This window comes from Ranitomeya variabilis, chromosome 6, assembly GCF_051348905.1.
Source record: "Ranitomeya variabilis isolate aRanVar5 chromosome 6, aRanVar5.hap1, whole genome shotgun sequence".
Classification (NCBI taxonomy): Eukaryota; Metazoa; Chordata; class Amphibia; order Anura; family Dendrobatidae; genus Ranitomeya; species Ranitomeya variabilis.
Window position 1 is genome coordinate 15,309,845 of NC_135237.1, and position 19,617 is coordinate 15,329,461.

The 19,617-nt window shown below is 49.2% G+C and overlaps 1 protein-coding gene across 3 annotated transcripts in view; it reads left to right on the plus strand.

Moving 5' to 3' along the window:
* CSPG5 (chondroitin sulfate proteoglycan 5) overlaps nucleotides 1-19,617 on the plus strand; it is an 84,746-nt gene that overhangs the window by 15,204 nt on the left and 49,925 nt on the right. For all 3 annotated transcript variants that reach the window (XM_077267886.1, XM_077267888.1, XM_077267887.1), the window contains exon 2: nucleotides 679-2,155. In XM_077267886.1, coding sequence (XP_077124001.1) covers nucleotides 679-2,155 — 1,477 coding nt within the window. The remainder of the gene's footprint in view (nucleotides 1-678; nucleotides 2,156-19,617) is intronic.

Genomic DNA, 19,617 nt, shown 5'->3' on the forward strand with positions numbered 1-19,617 from the left:
GTGCCATTAATAAATCGGGTATATTAATTTCTGTGCTCTCTGGCCCCTGGGGGTTGGGCCCCACAACCAATAGAGAAGTGCTAGTGATAAGTGACTGATTAGTGGGGGCTCAAACACTCGGACCCCAGGCGATTACCACAGCAGGGATCCTGGCGCTGCCCCCGACTCTAGGACACTGATGGATCTGGCTGACGTATCTCCGTCCCATAGGGTGTGAATAGACAGGTAGCGTCCATCAGTAAGGACTGAGATTCATTTCTCACATTTATTTATTTTTTTTCTATATAACTAGTCGTCATGTTCTGTTTCATGCAATTCTACATATAAACATTTTTTGCAATGTTTTTTTATCCAAAAATGGCTGGATATCCCTACATTTCTTATAATGCTTCATTCCTGCCTTCAGAACAAAAAAAATACCAAAACATTGCAGTCCCTTTGAAAAGAGCCGCATTCATTGTGTCTCATTATCATACAGGGGACTTCACATGACCTACATACCAAAATATGGCTCAGGACTAACGACCCTGCGGGTGGAGTAACGTGCCCCCTGGGTGATGGGGTGTCATGGATTGAGGGCACAGTAGATGACTCTCACCGTCATCACTCAATACGATTTTTTGACATTTTCTTTCTCTTTTTTTTTTTTTGCTTTTTATCACATTTCCCCAACATTAGATGAAAAAAATGGAAGCCTGAGCCACAACGTGGAGGAGAAATTCTCTGAATCGGCTGCCGGAGTCCTTCATTCTCTTCTCCAGACTGGCATGTTAGATGTGCAGTCAGCTGCTCGGAGACTAAGATCTGGTGGAGAAAACGCATTCATAGACCTTAAATCCTCAAGAGAATACAAAAAGTCTCCAAAAAAGCCACCAGCTCCATCAAGTCAGAAGTCTTCAGAGGGTCCTGCTAGCCAAATCAAGGAGGTCTCCTCTACAGCAGGTCCATTGGCCCACCGATCTGCTGAAATGCAGGAGCAGAATGAGTCGCTGACTCATGGAGAAACCTTCAATGAGAAACCTCCGTCCCGGTCATTACTGTCTGAGCGTGACCGTGACAATGTGGAGCCAGTGACCAGCCTGGTGTGGCCTCTGGGACAGGCAACCATTGACTTGGACTTCAGAAAAAGTTTGGTCAAAGGAGATCGACCATCTGTGACCGAGAGCCAAGAAGATTCTGGAAGTGGTCAAGTCACACGTTCTGGATCTGACTTTATGGACTTGGAAACTTCCACTGCGTCCCAGACATCCACAACCGACAACATCACTCCCCTCGTCCTGTCTACGGAAAAAGCTATCAGCCCGGACTCTGCTGAGATCGATCATCTCCTGCAAGTCTCCAAAGAAACGGTCATTCAACCTCCAGCTTTTTCAGGTTCAGATCCTCGTAGCCCCAATATGTCTGGCAAAGAGGTCACTTTTGAGGCTGGAAGATCTCAAGGACCTGGGACATCCGGGCAGTCAACCGCCCAGGGAGCCCAAGGTGGCACAGATAAGACTCTGCGGGATGAAAAATCGCAAGAAGCCTTCTCTCCGACAAGCATCCCTCATAATGGACATTTGAGACCCTCCGATTCCCCGTCCGACCAACTAGACATAGATTATAATGAACGCTCTGACATAGAGGACCACTGGCGACTTCCTCATTTTCCAGGGTTGCCCGCTGCTGGAGGTGACTCTACCAAGTCCAACCACGATAAACTTTCTCCGTGGCACAAGGCGGTCCATTACGATGACTTCCCGCCTTTTGATGAGACATTCTTTTACCCCACGCCTTCTTTCTATGCAGATGGGTATGAAGAAGTGGGTATCGAGGATGACGATGAAGATGAGGATCTGGAGGAAGTAGATGATGACGACATCACCGTGAGGGGAGTTGGAGACATCCCTAAGGTTGCAACGTTAACTCCGAAGATACAGACTCCAGTGGTCGATACAAAGCTGACCGGGAGAAAAGATGTCTTCTACCATGAAGAGCTGTCACCAAAGTTCAGTCCTGACAGTAACCGAGACCAAACCCAAGAAAACAGTACGGAGTGTCGAAGCGGCTATGTGAGACGCAACAACTCGTGCAAGTCCGTGTGTGACATCTACCCGACCTACTGCTATAATGGCGGCCAGTGCTATATCGTGGAGAACACCGGCGCCTTCTGCAGGTAACACGCTATTACTAATGCACTGTAATATCATTATTATTCCACTGTAATAAGGCATGACTGATATCAGCTGCTCCTCTGGTGCTACTGCTGTACCGGAGGGATCTCTGCAACTGCATAATCACAGATCCATTCTCTGAGGGGACGAAACCTCGCTCAACAGTCATACACATATTCCCGACTGACCCCAATAATCCCCCTGACCCCCTCAGCTGTCCTACAGGACAAGAGTAGTGGTACTGTGCAGTGTATATATACAGGAGGAGTGGTACTGTGCAGTGTATATATACAGGACAGGAGGAGTGGTACTGTGCAGTGTATATATACAGGACAGGAGGAGTGGTACTGTGCAGTGTATATTATATATACAGGACAGGAGGAGTGGTACTGTGCAGTGTATATATACAGGAGGAGTGGTACTGTGCAGTGTATATATACAGGACAGGAGGAGTGGTGCTGTGCAGTGTATATATACAGGACAGGAGGAGTGGTACTGTGCAGTGTATATATACAGGACAGGAGGAGTGGTACTGTGCAGTGTATATATACAGGACAGGAGGAGCGGTACTGTGCAGTGTATATATACAGGACAGGAGGAGCGGTACTGTGCAGTGTATATATACAGGACAGGAGGAGTGGTACTGTGCAGTGTATATATACAGGAGGAGTGGTACTGTGCAGTGTATATATACAGGACAGGAGGAGTGGTACTGTGCAGTGTATATATACAGGAGGAGTGGTACTGTGCAGTGTATATATACAGGACAGGAGGAGTGGTACTGTGCAGTGTATATTATATATACAGGACAGGAGGAGTGGTACTGTGCAGTGTATATATACAGGAGGAGTGGTACTGTGCAGTGTATATATACAGGACAGGAGGAGTGGTACTGTACAGTGTATATATACAGGACAGGAGGAGTGGTACTGTGCCGTGTATATATACAGGACAGGAGGAGTGGTGCTGTGCAGTGTATATATACAGGGCAGGAGGAGTGGTACTGTGCAGTGTATATATACAGGAGGAGCGGTACTGTGCAGTGTATATATACAGGAGGAGCGGTACTGTGCAGTGTATATATACAGGAGGAGTGGTACTGTGCCGTGTATATATACAGGACAGGAGGAGTGGTACTGTGCGGTGTATATATACAGGACAGGAGGAGTGGTACTGTGCAGTGTATATATACAGGAGGAGTGGTACTGTACAGTGTATATATACAGGACAGGAGGAGTGGTACTGTACAGTGTATATATACAGGACAGGAGGAGTGGTACTGTGCCGTGTATATATACAGGACAGGAGGAGTGGTGCTGTGCAGTGTATATATACAGGGCAGGAGGAGTGGTACTGTGCAGTGTATATATACAGGAGGAGTGGTACTGTGCAGTGTATATATACAGGACAGGAGGAGTGGTACTGTCAGGGGTCCGGCCATGCACATTGTTGCAGAGGTTACAGGGGTGGGGGTGCGCCTATCTGTGCTTATACCATACGCCCCACACTGCGTCACTGCTCTGCATGGCTATTGTCCCAGCAGGAAGCTTCTTCTAAAGATGATGCACAAGAAAGCCGCAAACACTGTGCTGCAGATTAAGGAGATGTATTCCTGGAACCGCGTCCTGTTCTCTGATGAGAACAAGATAAACTTATTTGGTTGAGATGGTGTCACGCGTGTGTGGCGGCACCAAGTGAGGAATACAAAGACAAGTGTGTCCTGCCTACAGTCAAGCATGGTGGTGGGAGTGGTATTGTTTGCGGCTACATGAGTGCGGTGGGGGGTGTAGGGATTTCACTCACTCAGGTGCGACGGCTGACACGTAGGAGGCAGGTTCCAACAAAAGTTCAAAGGTTTATTACCTCATAAACCACATGGCAAAAATAACAGCAAACAAAATAGCCTTTAGTTCAGGAAAAGAAAAACAACGTGTCCAGTCCTTCAGGCTCAGTCCTATAGCCTTAACACACACAGGAGGGTTTCACCTCCACACATATCCCCCTGTGTTAAGCATTAGCCTGTCTTATATAAAGCTAACCACACCCAGTAACCCATCACATGATTAGCCATGTGGTCTGACATCAGCACAGGTCCTGAACACACATATATACATTGTTATATACAACAAAGAAATAGTCCAGGCTACATTACAGCAACAAGGCACTTATGTGGCACATACCTCCCATCGACTACACACCCTTTAGCCATGCTACATACCTCCCCCCTCTGCCTAAAGCCGTGGGGCTTGGCACTTTTCCCCACTAAACAAGGGATTCTTGATAGGGCTTCCGCATTACCGTGCAGCTTTCCGGCCCTATGTTCCACATGGAAACTGAAGTCTTGCAGGGCTAAGAACCAACGGGTGACCCTAGCATTTCTACCCTTTGTTTCCCTCATCCATCTTAAGGTACCGTCACATTAAGCGACGCTGCAGCGATAGCGACAGCGATGCCGATCGCTGCAGCGTCGCTGTTTGGTCGCTGGAGAGCTGTCACACAGACCGCTCTCCAGCGACCAACGATGCCGAGGTCCCCGGGTAACCAGGGTAAGCATCGGGTTGCTAAGCGCAGGGCCGCGCTTAGTTACCCGATGTTTACCCTGGTTACCAGCGTAAAAGTAAAAAAAACAAACAGCACATACTCACCAGCGCGTCCCCCAGCCTCTGCTTCCTGACACTGACTGAGCTCCGGCCCTACAGCACAGCGGTGACGTCACCGCTGTGCTTTCACTTTCAGTTTAGGGCCGGCGCTCAGTCAGTGTCAGGAAGCAGAGGCTGGGGGACGCGCTGGTGAGTATGTGCTGTTTGTTTTTTTAACTTTTACGCTGGTAACCAGGGTAAACATCGGGTTACTAAGCGCGGCCCTGCGCTTAGTAACCCGATGTTTACCCTGGTTACCAGTGTAAAATATCGCTGGTATCCTTGCTTTTGCTGTCAAACACGGCGATACACGGCGACCTAGCGACCAAATATAGTGCAGACCTTCTAGCAGCGACCAGCAATTTCACAGCGGGATCCAGATCGCTGCTGCGTGTCAAATACAGCGATATCGCTATCCAGGTCGCTGCAACGTCACGGATCGCTGGCGATATCGCCTAGTGTGACGGTACCTTTAGTGGGGCATGGTCAGATATCAGTCTGAATTTACGACCCAGCAGATAGTACCGTAACGTGTCCACCGCCCACTTTATGGCCAAACACTCTTTTTCCACGACTGAGTAGTTCTTCTCCGATGAGGACAGCTTTCTACTCAGATAGAGCACAGGATGCTCCTCCCCATGTAGCTCTTGGGAAAGAACTGCTCCTACCCCAACATCTGAGGCATCTGTCTGAAGAATAAATTCTTTATTAAAGTCTGGAGCCATCAGAACGGGCTGCTTACATAGAGCCCCTTTCAACTCTTGGAAGGCTGACCCTGTCTCTTCGGACCATTTAACCATCACTGATTTTGTCCCCTTTAGCAGATCCGTCAGAGGCGCAGCCACTGTGGCGAAGTTCGGGATGAACCTCCTGTAATATCCCACGATTTCCAGAAAGGCTTTAACTTGCTTCTTGGAGAGTGGTTTCGGCCATATTTGGATTGCCTCCACTTTCCTGATTTGGGGCTTTATTTCTCCACGACCCACTATATAGCCTAGGTATTTAGCTTCTTCCTTACCCAAGGCACACTTCTTCGGGTTTATTGTAAACCCCGCCTCTCTTAGAGCATCAAACACCGCTTGGACTTTCTCCAGATGACTCTCCCAGTCCGGGCTAAAGATGACGATATCATCTAGGTACGCAGCAGCGTAGGCCTTATGGGGTGCAAGGACTCTATCCATAGCCCTCTGGAAGGTCGCCGGAGCTCCCTGTAGGCCAAACTGCATCCGGACATACTGGAAGCATCCATCAGGTGTCGAAAAGGCCGTCTTTTCCTTGGCTTCCTGTGCCATGGGGATCTGCCAATACCCCTTTGTCAAGTCCAAGGTGGATATATATCTGGCGTGCCCAAGCCTTTCGATGAGCTCATCAACGCGGGGCATGGGATAAGCGTCAAACTTGGAGACCTCATTCAACTTCCGATAGTCGTTGCAAAACCTCCATTCTCCATCAGGTTTTGGGACCAGGACAATTGGGCTCCACCAACCGCTCTTAGATTCCTCGATGACTCCAAGCTTCAACATACGCTCCACTTCCTTGGAGATAACTTCTCGACGAGCCTCAGGAATACGATAGGGCTTCACATTCACCCGCACATGTGGCTCTGTTAGGACCTCGTGCTCTATGACCTTCGTGTGTCCAGGCAACTCTGAAAACAGGTCCCTGTTTTTCTGGAGTAACTCCCGGCACTGCTGTTTCTGGGACTTCGATAGCGTCTCCGCTATAGTAACCGCTCCAACCTTACCTTCTGGGTTGCTTAACAACGATGGAGATACTGTCGGCTCTCTATCTTGCCACGGCTTGATAAGGTTGACATGGTATACTTGGAATGGTTTCCGTCTTCCTGGTTGGTGAATTTTATAATTTACTTCACCAAGTTTCTCGACAACCTCATATGGCCCTTGCCATTTGGCCAAGAACTTGCTCTCCACCGTCGGAACTAACACAAGAACTCGGTCTCCCGGATTGAACTGCCTCACACTTGCAGACCGGTTGTAGACTCTGGCCTGAGCTTCTTGTGCCTGGAGTAGGTGTTCTTTCACAATAGGCATCACCTCTGCAATCCTCTGCTGCATCAGGGCCACATGCTCAATGACGCTTCTGTGGGGCGCGACTTCGGCTTCCCAGGTTTCCTTGGCTATATCCAGGAGTCCTCGCGGATGTCGGCCATATAGAAGCTCAAACGGTGAGAATCCTGTGGAGGCCTGTGGAACTTCACGAATGGAAAACATCAGGTAGGGTAAGAGACAATCCCAGTCTCTACCATCTTTCTCTATAGCTTTTCTCAGCATGCTCTTCAGTGTCTTGTTAAATCTCTCAACAAGGCCATCTGACTGGGGATGGTACACCGAGGTCCTCAACTGGGAGATTTTCAGGGCTTTGCACAACTCCCTCATCACTTTGCTCATGAAAGGTGTCCCCTGGTCAGTCAGGATCTCCTTCGGCAGACCTGTCCTGGAAAAGACATGGACCAACTCGCGGGCTATACTCTTTGAGGAGGAATTTCTCAGAGGAATTGCCTCAGGATAGCGTGTGGCATAGTCCAGGATGACTAATATATACTGATGGCCCCGGGCTGATTTAACTAAGGGACCGACCAAGTCCATGGCAATTCTCTCGAACGGCACCTCAATAATGGGCAGGGGCACAAGGGGGTTCCGGAAATGAGGAGTGGGAGCAGTTAGCTGACATGTAGGGCAGGACCTGCAGTAGTTCACTATTTCCCTGTGACACCGAGGCCAAGAGAACCTCTGCACAACCCGTTCCTGCATTTTTTCCACCCCTAGGTGTCCACCCAAGATGTGTGAATGGGCCATGTCCAACACCTTCCATCTATATGGACCCGGCACTAACAACTGCTCTACCAACTCCTCCCTTATTTTCGTGACCCGGTACCAACTCCCCCCTCATCAGAAAATGGGGAAATCTTGTGTCTGCCCCCGGCTCCTGTACCACCCCGTCAATAACTGTGACATTATTAAAGGCTTCCCTCAGAGTGGGGTCCCTATGTTGGGCAGTCCCAAAATTTTCACCGGTGACCTCTAACTCCAGAATGTCAGATGCAGGGGATACTTCCTCCTCATCCCCAACCAGCACACAAAAAGGAAACCTGTCTGTCTCTGGGTGTGGTGACACCCTTCCAGGGTTCACTCGTTCTCTACTTTTACTAGGGAGCTCAGAACCTTTTCCCCACAAATCCCAAAACAGACAGAAATCCCGGCCAATAATTATAGGGTGCAACAAGTCCCGCACGACGCAGACTATGTGGGACTCAGTGCCACATGCCGTTTCAATGTCCACCCTGGCCAAAGGGTAGTCCTTGGCATCACCATGTATGCACCGCACGCCAACCTTCTTTCCCGGGAGCAGGTGGAGAGGGAAAGTGGCCCTTACCAGGGTCACTAAGCTCCCTGAGTCTAACAGCGCTGTTGCTGCTCGACCGTTCACCCTTACGGGACACGCTTGAGGTCCCTCGTTGGGCGGAGAGTTCACACTGCAGGCTGGATACGCATAGTATGAACAACGGCGTCCCATGCTGCAGTCCATCTGCTCAGTGGCCTGGGAACAACGGGCAGCTATATGTCCTGGCCCGTGGCACCTCCAGCAAATAATATCACCCGTAGGGACCTTGGGCACCACCTCCCCCACCCTTTGTGACCTTGGACGTGCCACCCCTTTTTGGGACTCAGCAGCTTTCTGGGACCCCCAGTACGGCACGGGCTGCCTCCCAAAGGAGCCTTCCATCCCTTGGTATCTCTCGACCAGTCCGATCAGTTCGTCGGCATTCTGGGGATCACCCTGGGCAACCCAAGTCTGTATGGACCTCGGGAGGGAATGCACAAACCGATCCATCATTACCCGTTCCACCATCTGTGCAGGTGTACATGACCCTGGCTGCAGCCATTTCTGGACCAGGTGCAACAGATCAAACATTTGAGAGCGAGGCGGTTTGTCCCGGTGATAGGCCCAGCTGTGAACTCGCTGTGCCCTGACAGTCAGTGTCACCCGCAAACGTACGAGAATCTCGACTTTCAATTTGTGATACTCTTTGGCATCCTGCTAGGTCAAATCATAGTACGCCTTCTGGGGCTCTCCCGTCAGGTATGGCGCCAGTACCTCTGCCCACTGCTCTGGCGGGAGTTTTTCCCTCTCAGCGACCCTCTCAAATACCGTCAGGAAGGCCTCAACATCATCCCCGGGGGTCATTTTCTGCAATGCGCGTCTTACCGTCTTCCGGATGTGGGTGTCATCAGCCAGACCTGGGGTTGGGGCACTCGTCTTGCCCTGGATGGCGGTTGCCAGAAGCTGCATCTGCTCCCGTTGCTCCTGCTGGCTCTGTTGCATCTGCTGCCGTTGCTCCTGCTGGCTCTGTTGCATCTGCTGCCGTTGCTCCTGCTGGCTCTGCTGTTGCTCCTGCTGGCTCTGTTGTATCTGCTGCTGGCTCTGTTGTATCTGCTGCATCAACAGCCTGTTGGTCTCTTGCTGCCGTTGCTCCTGCTGTGACTGCAACTGGACCAAGTGTTTCAGCAGGTCCTCCATTTTCCCCGGCTGGCTTACAACAGACTTGACCCAGGACATTCAACACAGACTTTCGTCTCCGCTGGGAACGCTGCCCGCACGTCTACCACCAATTGTAGGGATTTCACTCACTCAGGTGCGACGGCTGACACGTAGGAGGCAGGTTCCAACAAAAGTTCAAAGGTTTATTACCTCATAAACCACATGGCAAAAATAACAGCAAACAAAATAGCCTTTAGTTCAGGAAAAGAAAAACAACGTGTCCAGTCCTTCAGGCTCAGTCCTATAGCCTTAATACACACAGGAGGGTTTCACCTCCACACATATCCCCCTGTGTTAGCATTAGCCTGTCTTATATAAAGCTAACCACACCCAGTAACCCATCACATGATTAGCCATGTGGTCTGACGTCAGCACAGGTCCTGAACACACATATATACATGGTTATATACAACAAATAAATACTCCGGGCTACATTACAGCAACAAGGCACTTATGTGGCACATAGCTCCCATCGACTACACACCCTTTAGCCATGCTACAGGGGCTACAGTTCATTGAGGAAGCCATGAATGCCAACATGTACTTTGACATACTGAAGGAGAGCGTGATCACTGCCCTTCGAAACCAGGTCTCCAACATCCACCAGCTCCGCGATGTCCTGGAGGAGGGAAGAGGATTCCCGGGGCCTCCATGCCTAAGATAGTTAATGCAGAAAATAATGGTGGCCACACGAAATATTGACACTTAGGACACAATTTGGCTATTTTCACTTAGGGGTGTACTCACTTTTGTTACCAGCAGTTTAGACAATGGTTTGTGTTATTTAGAGGACACCAGATTTAGGCCATGTTCACACTTTGCGGGTGACCTCTGCGGGTTCTCCCGCAGCGGATTTGATAAATCTGCAGGGCAAAACCGCTGCGGTTATCCCTGCAGATTTATCGCGGTTTGTTCCGCGGTTTCTGCTGCAGGTTTACTCCTATACTATTGATGCTGCATATGCAGCAATATGCAGCATCAATAGTAATGTTAAAAATAATAAAACATGGTTTATACTCACCCTCTGACGTCCCGATCTCCTCGGCGCTGCAGGCGACGGTCCGGTTCCAAAGATGCTGTGCGAGAAGGACCTTTGTGACGTCACAGTCATGTGACCGCGGCGTCATCACGGTCATGTGACCGCGACGTCACCGCAAGTCCTGCTCGCATAGCAACCCTGAGACCAGACAGCCGCGTGCAGCGCTGAGAGGTGAGTATAGCATCATTTTTTATTCTTTTTTTTTTTTTTTTTACACAAATATGGTTCCCAGGGCCTGGAGGAGAGTCCCCTCTCCTCCACCCCGGGTACCATCTGCACATGATCCGCTTACTTCCTGCATCGTGGGCACAGCCCCATGCGGGAAGTTAGCGGATCAATGCATTCCTATGGGTGCAGAATCGCGGCGATTATGCACAAAGAAGTGACATGCTGCGGAATGTAAACCGCTGCGTTTCTGCGCGTTTTTTCCCGCAGTATGTGCACAGCGGATTGCTGTTTCCATAGGGTTTACATGTAAATGTAAATGCTATGGAAACTGCTGCGGACCCGCAGCATCAAAATCGCCGCGGATCCGCGGTAAAACCCGCAAAGTGTGAACATGGCCTTACAGTTGCACAAGCCGCACACTGACTATATTGTATCACAGTCAGATCTCCAGTGTTCTACCATGAAAAGACAATAAAATATTTACAAAAATGTCAGGGGTGTACTTATGTGCTATACTGTGTGTGTATAAGCTATGATATAAACGGATAATAATCAGGATATTAATTTCTATCGTTCCCCATATTTTATACATAGGTGAATTGGTCAGTAACTCTAAACTGATTAATAATACATTCCTGACATACTCTGTGCTGCTGCTGAATCTGGAGGTTTATTGGTCATTTTGTAGAAGAAGGATTGGAGCGGACACATTTCCATCTTTCTCCGTTGAAGAGATTTTTTTCTCTCTCCTGAATTCCCGGCGGGAGATTTGTCTACTTCACGTGGAAAGAATTTCTTGTGCTCTGACATCTCCTGGCAGCACACGGTGTCGGCGAGCGCAGGGGATCAAACTGACATTCAAGGGGAAAATGGGAATATCTGCAGTGGAACTTATTACAAAGAGACACATAAGATGGATAGGAGACATTCTCAGTGAGGTCACCGCTGATCTCTGGTGATGGATAGGAGGCATTCTCAGTGATGTCACCGCTGATCTCTGGTGATGGATAGGAGGCATTCTCAGTGATGTCACCGCTGATCTCTGGTGATGGATAGGAGGCATTCTCAGTGATGTCACCGCTGATCTCTGGTGATGGATAGGAGGCATTCTCAGTGATGTCACCGCTGATCTCTGGTGATGGATAGGAGACATTCTCAGTGATGTCACCGCTGATCTCTGGTGATGGATAGGAGGCATTCTCAGTGATGTCACCTCTGATCTCTGGTGATGGATAGGAGACATTCTCAGTGATGTCACCGCTGATCTCTGGTGATGGATAGGAGGCATTCTCAGTGATGTCACCTCTGATCTCTGGTGATGGATAGGAGGCATTCTCAGTGATGTCACCTCTGATCTCTGGTGATGGATAGGAGACATTCTCAGTGATGTCACCTCTGACCTCTGGTGATGGATAGGAGGCATTCTCAGTGATGTCACCGCTGATCTCTGGTGATAGATGGGAGGCATTCTCAGTGATGTCACCTCTGATCTCTGGTGATGGATAGGAGGCATTCTCAGTGATGTCACCTCTGATCTCTGGTGATGGATAGGAGGCATTCTCAGAGATGTCACCTCTGATCTCTGGTGATGGATAGGAGACATTCTCAGTGATGTCACCGCTGATCTCTGGTGATGGATAGGAGGCATTCTCAGTGATGTCACCTCTGATCTCTGGTGATGGATAGGAGGCATTCTCAGTGATGTCACCGCTGATCTCTGGTGATGGATAGGAGGCATTCTCAGTGATGTCACCTCTGATCTCTGGTGATGGATAGGAGACATTCTCAGTGATGTCACCGCTGATCTCTGGTGATGGATAGGAGGCATTCTCAGTGATGTCACTGCTGATCTCTAGTGATGGATAGGAGACATTCTCAGTGATGTCACCTCTGATCTCTGGTGATGGGTAGGAGACATTCTCAGTGATGTCACCGCTGATCTCTGGTGATGGATAGGAGACATTCTCAGTGATGTCACCTCTGATCTCTGGTGATGGATAGGAGGCATTCTCAGTGATGTCACCGCTGATCTCTGGTGATGGATAGGAGGCATTCTCAGTGATGTCACCGCTGATCTCTGGTGATGGATAGGAGGCATTCTCAGTGATGTCACCTCTGATCTCTGGTGATGGATAGGAGGCATTCTCAGTGATGTCACCGCTGATCTCTGGTGATGGATAGGAGGCATTCTCAGTGATGTCACCTCTGATCTCTAGTGATGGATAGGAGGCATTCTCAGTGATGTCACCGCTGATCTCTAGTGATGGATAGGAGGCATTCTCAGTGATGTCACCGCTGATCTCTAGTGATGGATAGGAGGCATTCTCAGTGATGTCACCAAGGATCTCTAGTGATGGATAGGAGACATTCTCAGTGATGTCACCGCTGATCTCTGGTGATGGATAGGAGACATTCTCAGTGATGTCACCTCTGACCTCTGGTGATGGATAGGAGGCATTCTCAGTGATGTCACCTCTGATCTCTAGTGATGGATAGGAGGCATTCTCAGTGATGTCACCGCTGATCTCTGGTGATGGATAGGAGGCATTCTCAGTGATGTCACCGCTGATCTCTGGTGATGGATAGGAGACATTCTCAGTGATGTCACCGCTGATCTCTGGTGATGGATAGGAGGCATTCTCAGTGATGTCACCTCTGATCTCTGGTGATGGATAGGAGACATTCTCAGTGATGTCACCGCTGATCTCTGGTGATGGATAGGAGACATTCTCAGTGATGTCACCTCTGATCTCTGGTGATGGATAGGAGGCATTCTCAGTGATGTCACCTCTGATCTCTGGTGATGGATAGGAGACATTCTCAGTGATGTCACCGCTGATCTCTGGTGATGGATAGGAGGCATTCTCAGTGATGTCACCGCTGATCTCTGGTGATGGATAGGAGACATTCTCAGTGATGTCACCGCTGATCTCTGGTGATGGATAGGAGGCATTCTCAGTGATGTCACCGCTGATCTCTGGTGATGGATAGGAGACATTCTCAGTGATGTCACCTCTGATCTCTGGTGATGGATAGGAGACATTCTCAGTGATGTCACCTCTGATCTCTGGTGATGGATAGGAGACATTCTCAGTGATGTCACCGCTGATCTCTGGTGATGGATAGGAGACATTCTCAGTGATGTCACCTCTGACCTCTGGTGATGGATAGGAGGCATTCTCAGTGATGTCACCGCTGATCTCTAGTGATGGATAGGAGGCATTCTCAGTGATGTCACCTCTGATCTCTGGTGATGGATAGGAGACATTCTCAGTGATGTCACCGCTGATCTCTGGTGATGGATAGGAGACATTCTCAGTGATGTCACCTCTGATCTCTGGTGATGGATAGGAGGCATTCTCAGTGATGTCACCTCTGATCTCTGGTGATGGATAGGAGACATTCTCAGTGATGTCACCGCTGATCTCTGGTGATGGATAGGAGGCATTCTCAGTGATGTCACCGCTGATCTCTGGTGATGGATAGGAGACATTCTCAGTGATGTCACCGCTGATCTCTGGTGATGGATAGGAGGCATTCTCAGTGATGTCACCGCTGATCTCTGGTGATGGATAGGAGACATTCTCAGTGATGTCACCTCTGATCTCTGGTGATGGATAGGAGACATTCTCAGTGATGTCACCTCTGATCTCTGGTGATGGATAGGAGGCATTCTCAGTGATGTCACCGCTGATCTCTAGTGATGGATAGGAGACATTCTCAGTGATGTCACCGCTGATCTCTGGTGATGGATAGGAGACATTCTCAGTGATGTCACCGCTGATCTCTAGTGATGGATAGGAGACATTCTCAGTGATGTCACCGCTGATCTCTAGTGATGGATAGGAGACATTCTCAGTGATGTCACCGCTGATCTCTAGTGATGGATAGGAGACATTCTCAGTGATGTCACCTCTGGTGATGGATAGGAGGCATTCTCAGTGATGTCACCTCTGATCTCTAGTGATGGATAGGAGACATTCTCAGTGATGTCACCTCTGATCTCTGGTGATGGATAGGTGGCATTCTCAGTGATGTCACCGCTGATCTCTAGTGATGGATAGGCGGCATTCTCAGTGATATCACCGCTGATCTCTGGTGATGGATAGGAGACATTCTCAGTGATGTCACCGCTGATCTCTGGTGATGGATAGGAGACATTCTCAGTGATGTCACCGCTGATCTCTGGTGATGGATAGGAGACATTCTCAGTGATGTCACCTCTGATCTCTAGTGATGGATAGGAGGCATTCTCAGTGATTTCACTGCTGATCTCTGGTGATGGATAGGAGGCATTCTCATTGATGTCACCGCTGATCTCTGGTGATGGATAGGAGACATTCTCAGTGATGTCACCTCTGATCTCTGGTGATGGATAGGAGGCATTCTCAGTGATGTCACCTCTGATCTCTGGTGATGGATAGGAGACATTCTCAGTGATGTCACCGCTGATCTCTGGTGATGGATAGGAGGCATTCTCAGTGATGTCACCGCTGATCTCTGGTGATGGATAGGAGGCATTCTCAGTGATGTCACCGCTGATCTCTGGTGATGGATAGGAGACATTCTCAGTGATGTCACCTCTGATCTCTAGTGATGGATAGGAGGCATTCTCAGTGATGTCACCGCTGATCTCTGGTGATGGATAGGAGACATTCTCAGTGATGTCACCTCTGATCTCTGGTGATGGATAGGAGACATTCTCAGTGATGTCACCTCTGATCTCTGGTGATGGATAGGAGACATTCTCAGTGATGTCACCGCTGATCTCTGGTGATGGATAGGAGACATTCTCAGTGATGTCACCTCTGACCTCTGGTGATGGATAGGAGGCATTCTCAGTGATGTCACCGCTGATCTCTAGTGATGGATAGGAGGCATTCTCAGTGATGTCACCTCTGATCTCTGGTGATGGATAGGAGACATTCTCAGTGATGTCACCGCTGATCTCTGGTGATGGATAGGAGACATTCTCAGTGATGTCACCTCTGATCTCTGGTGATGGATAGGAGGCATTCTCAGTGATGTCACCTCTGATCTCTGGTGATGGATAGGAGACATTCTCAGTGATGTCACCGCTGATCTCTGGTGATGGATAGGAGGCATTCTCAGTGATGTCACCGCTGATCTCTGGTGATGGATAGGAGACATTCTCAGTGATGTCACCGCTGATCTCTGGTGATGGATAGGATTCATTCTCAGTGATGTCACCGCTGATCTCTGGTGATGGATAGGAGACATTCTCAGTGATGTCACCTCTGATCTCTGGTGATGGATAGGAGACATTCTCAGTGATGTCACCTCTGATCTCTGGTGATGGATAGGAGGCATTCTCAGTGATGTCACCGCTGATCTCTAGTGATGGATAGGAGACATTCTCAGTGATGTCACCGCTGATCTCTGGTGATGGATAGGAGACATTCTCAGTGATGTCACCGCTGATCTCTAGTGATGGATAGGAGACATTCTCAGTGATGTCACCGCTGATCTCTAGTGATGGATAGGAGACATTCTCAGTGATGTCACCGCTGATCTCTAGTGATGGATAGGAGACATTCTCAGTGATGTCACCTCTGGTGATGGATAGGAGGCATTCTCAGTGATGTCACCGCTGATCTCTAGTGATGGATAGGCGGCATTCTCAGTGATATCACCGCTGATCTCTGGTGATGGATAGGAGACATTCTCAGTGATGTCACCGCTGATCTCTGGTGATGGATAGGAGACATTCTCAGTGATGTCACCGCTGATCTCTGGTGATGGATAGGAGACATTCTCAGTGATGTCACCTCTGATCTCTAGTGATGGATAGGAGGCATTCTCAGTGATTTCACTGCTGATCTCTGGTGATGGATAGGAGACATTCTCAGTGATGTCACCGCTGATCTCTGGTGATGGATAGGAGGCATTCTCAGTGATGTCACCGCTGATCTCTGGTGATGGATAGGAGACATTCTCAGTGATGTCACCTCTGATCTCTGGTGATGGATAGGAGGCATTCTCAGTGATGTCACCTCTGATCTCTGGTGATGGATAGGAGACATTCTCAGTGATGTCACCGCTGATCTCTGGTGATGGATAGGAGGCATTCTCAGTGATGTCACCGCTGATCTCTGGTGATGGATAGGAGGCATTCTCAGTGATGTCACCGCTGATCTCTGGTGATGGATAGGAGACATTCTCAGTGATGTCACCTCTGATCTCTAGTGATGGATAGGAGGCATTCTCAGTGATGTCACCGCTGATCTCTGGTGATGGATAGGAGGCATTCTCAGTGATGTCACCTCTGATCTCTGGTGATGGATAGGAGACATTCTCAGTGATGTCACCGCTGATCTCTGGTGATGGATAGGAGACATTCTCAGTGATGTCACCGCTGATCTCTGGTGATGGATAGGAGACATTCTCAGTGATGTCACCTCTGATCTCTGGTGATGGATAGGAGGCATTCTCAGTGATGTCACCTCTGATCTCTAGTGATGGATAGGAGACATTCTCAGTGATGTCACCTCTGATCTCTGGTGATGGATAGGAGGCATTCTCAGTGATGTCACCGCTGATCTCTAGTGATGGATAGGAGGCATTCTCAGTGATGTCACCGCTGATCACTGGTGATGGATAGGAGGCATTCTCAGTGATGTCACCTCTGATCTCTGGTGATGGATAGGAGGCATTCTCAGTGATGTCACCGCTGATCTCTGGTGATGGATAGGAGGCATTCTCAGTGATGTCACCGCTGATCTCTGGTGATGGATAGGAGGCATTCTCAGTGATGTCACCGCTGATCTCTAGTGATGGATAGGAGACATTCTCAGTGATGTCACCGCTGATCTCTGGTGATGGATAGGAGGCATTCTCAGTGATGTCACCGCTGATCTCTGGTGATGGATAGGAGGCATTCTCAGTGATGTCACCTCTGATCTCTGGTGATGGATAGGAGGCATTCTCAGTGATGTCACCTCTGATCTCTAGTGATGGATAGGAGGCATTCTCAGTGATTTCACTGCTGATCTCTGGTGATGGATAGGAGACATTCTCAGTGATGTCACCGCTGATCTCTGGTGATGGATAGGAGACATTCTCAGTGATGTCACCGCTGATCTCTAGTGATGGATAGGAGACATTTTCAGTGATGTCACCTCTGATCTCTGGTGATGGATAGGAGGCATTCTCAGTGATGTCACCGCTGATCTCTGGTGATGGATAGGAGGCATTCTCAGTGATGTCACCTCTGATCTCTGGTGATGGATAGGAGGCATTCTCAGTGATGTCACCGCTGATCTCTGGTGATGGATAGGAGACATTCTCAGTGATGTCACCGCTGATCTCTAGTGATGGATAGGAGACATTCTCAGTGATGTCACCGCTGATCTCTGGTGATGGATAGGAGACATTCTCAGTGATGTCACCGCTGATCTCTGGTGATGGATAGGAGACATTCTCAGTGATGTCACCGCTGATCTCTGATGGATAGGAGACATTCTCAGTGAGGTCACCGCTGATCTCTGGTGATGGATAGGAGACATTCTCAGTGAGGTCACCGCTGATCTCTGGTGATGGATAGGAGACATTCTCAGTGATGTCACCTCTGATCTCTGGTGATGGATAGGAGGCATTCTCAGTGATGTCACCGCTGATCTCTGGTGATGGATAGGAGGCATTCTCAGTGATGTCACCTCTGATCTCTGGTGATGGATAGGAGGCATTCTCAGTGATGTCACCGCTGATCTCTGGTGATGGATAGGAGGCATTCTCAGTGATGTCACCGCTGATCTCTGGTGATGGATAGGAGGCATTCTCAGTGATGTTACCGCTGATCTCTGGTGATGGATAGGAGGCATTCTCAGTGATGTCACCGCTGATCTCTGGTGATGGATAGGAGGCATTCTCAGTGATGTCACCGCTGATCTCTGGTGATGGATAGGAGGCATTCTCAGTGATGTCACCGCTGATCTCTGGTGATGGATAGGAGACATTCTCAGTGATGTCACCGCTGATCTCTGGTGATGGATAGCAGACATTCTCAGTGATGTCACCGCTGATCTCTGGTGATGGATAGGAGACATTCTCAGTGATGTCACCGCTGATCTCTGGTGATGGATAGGAGGCATTCTCAGTGATGTTACCGCTGATCTCTGGTGATGGATAGGAGGCATTCTCAGTGATGTCACCGCTGATCTCTGGTGATGGATAGGAGGCATTCTCAGTGATGTCACCGCTGATCTCTAGTGATGGATAGGAGGCATTCTCAGTGATGTCACCGCTGATCTCTGGTGATGGATAGGAGGCATTCTCAGTGATGTCACCGCTGATCTCTGGTGATGGATAGGAGGCATTCTCAGTGATGTCACCGCTGATCTCTGGTGATGGATAGGAGACATTCTCAGTGATGTCACCTCTGATCTCTAGTGATGGATAGGAGACATTCTCAGTGATGTCACCGCTGATCTCTGGTGATGGATAGGAGGCATTCTCAGTGATGTCACCGCTGATCTCTAGTGATGGATAGGAGGCATTCTCAGTGATGTCACCGCTGATCTCTGGTGATGGATAGGAGGCATTCTCAGTGATGTCACCGCTGATCTCTGGTGATGGATAGGAGGCATTCTCAGTGATGTCACCGCTGATCTCTAGTGATGGATAGGAGGCATTCTCAGTGATGTCACCGCTGATCTCTGGTGATGGATAGGAGGCATTCTCAGTGATGTCACCGCTGATCTCTAGTGATGGATAGGAGGCATTCTCAGTGATGTCACCGCTGATCTCTGGTGATGGATAGGAGACATTCTCAGTGATGTCACCGCTGATCTCTAGTGATGGATAGGAGACATTCTCAGTGATGTCACCGCTGATCTCTGGTGATGGATAGGAGACATTCTCAGTGATGTCACCGCTGATCTCTGGTGATGGATAGGAGACATTCTCAGTTATGTCACCTCTGATCTCCGGTGATGGATAGGAGACATTCTCAGTGATGTCACCGCTGATCTCTGGTGATGGATAGGAGACATTCTCAGTGATGTCACCTCTGATCTCTGGTGATGGATAGGAGGCATTC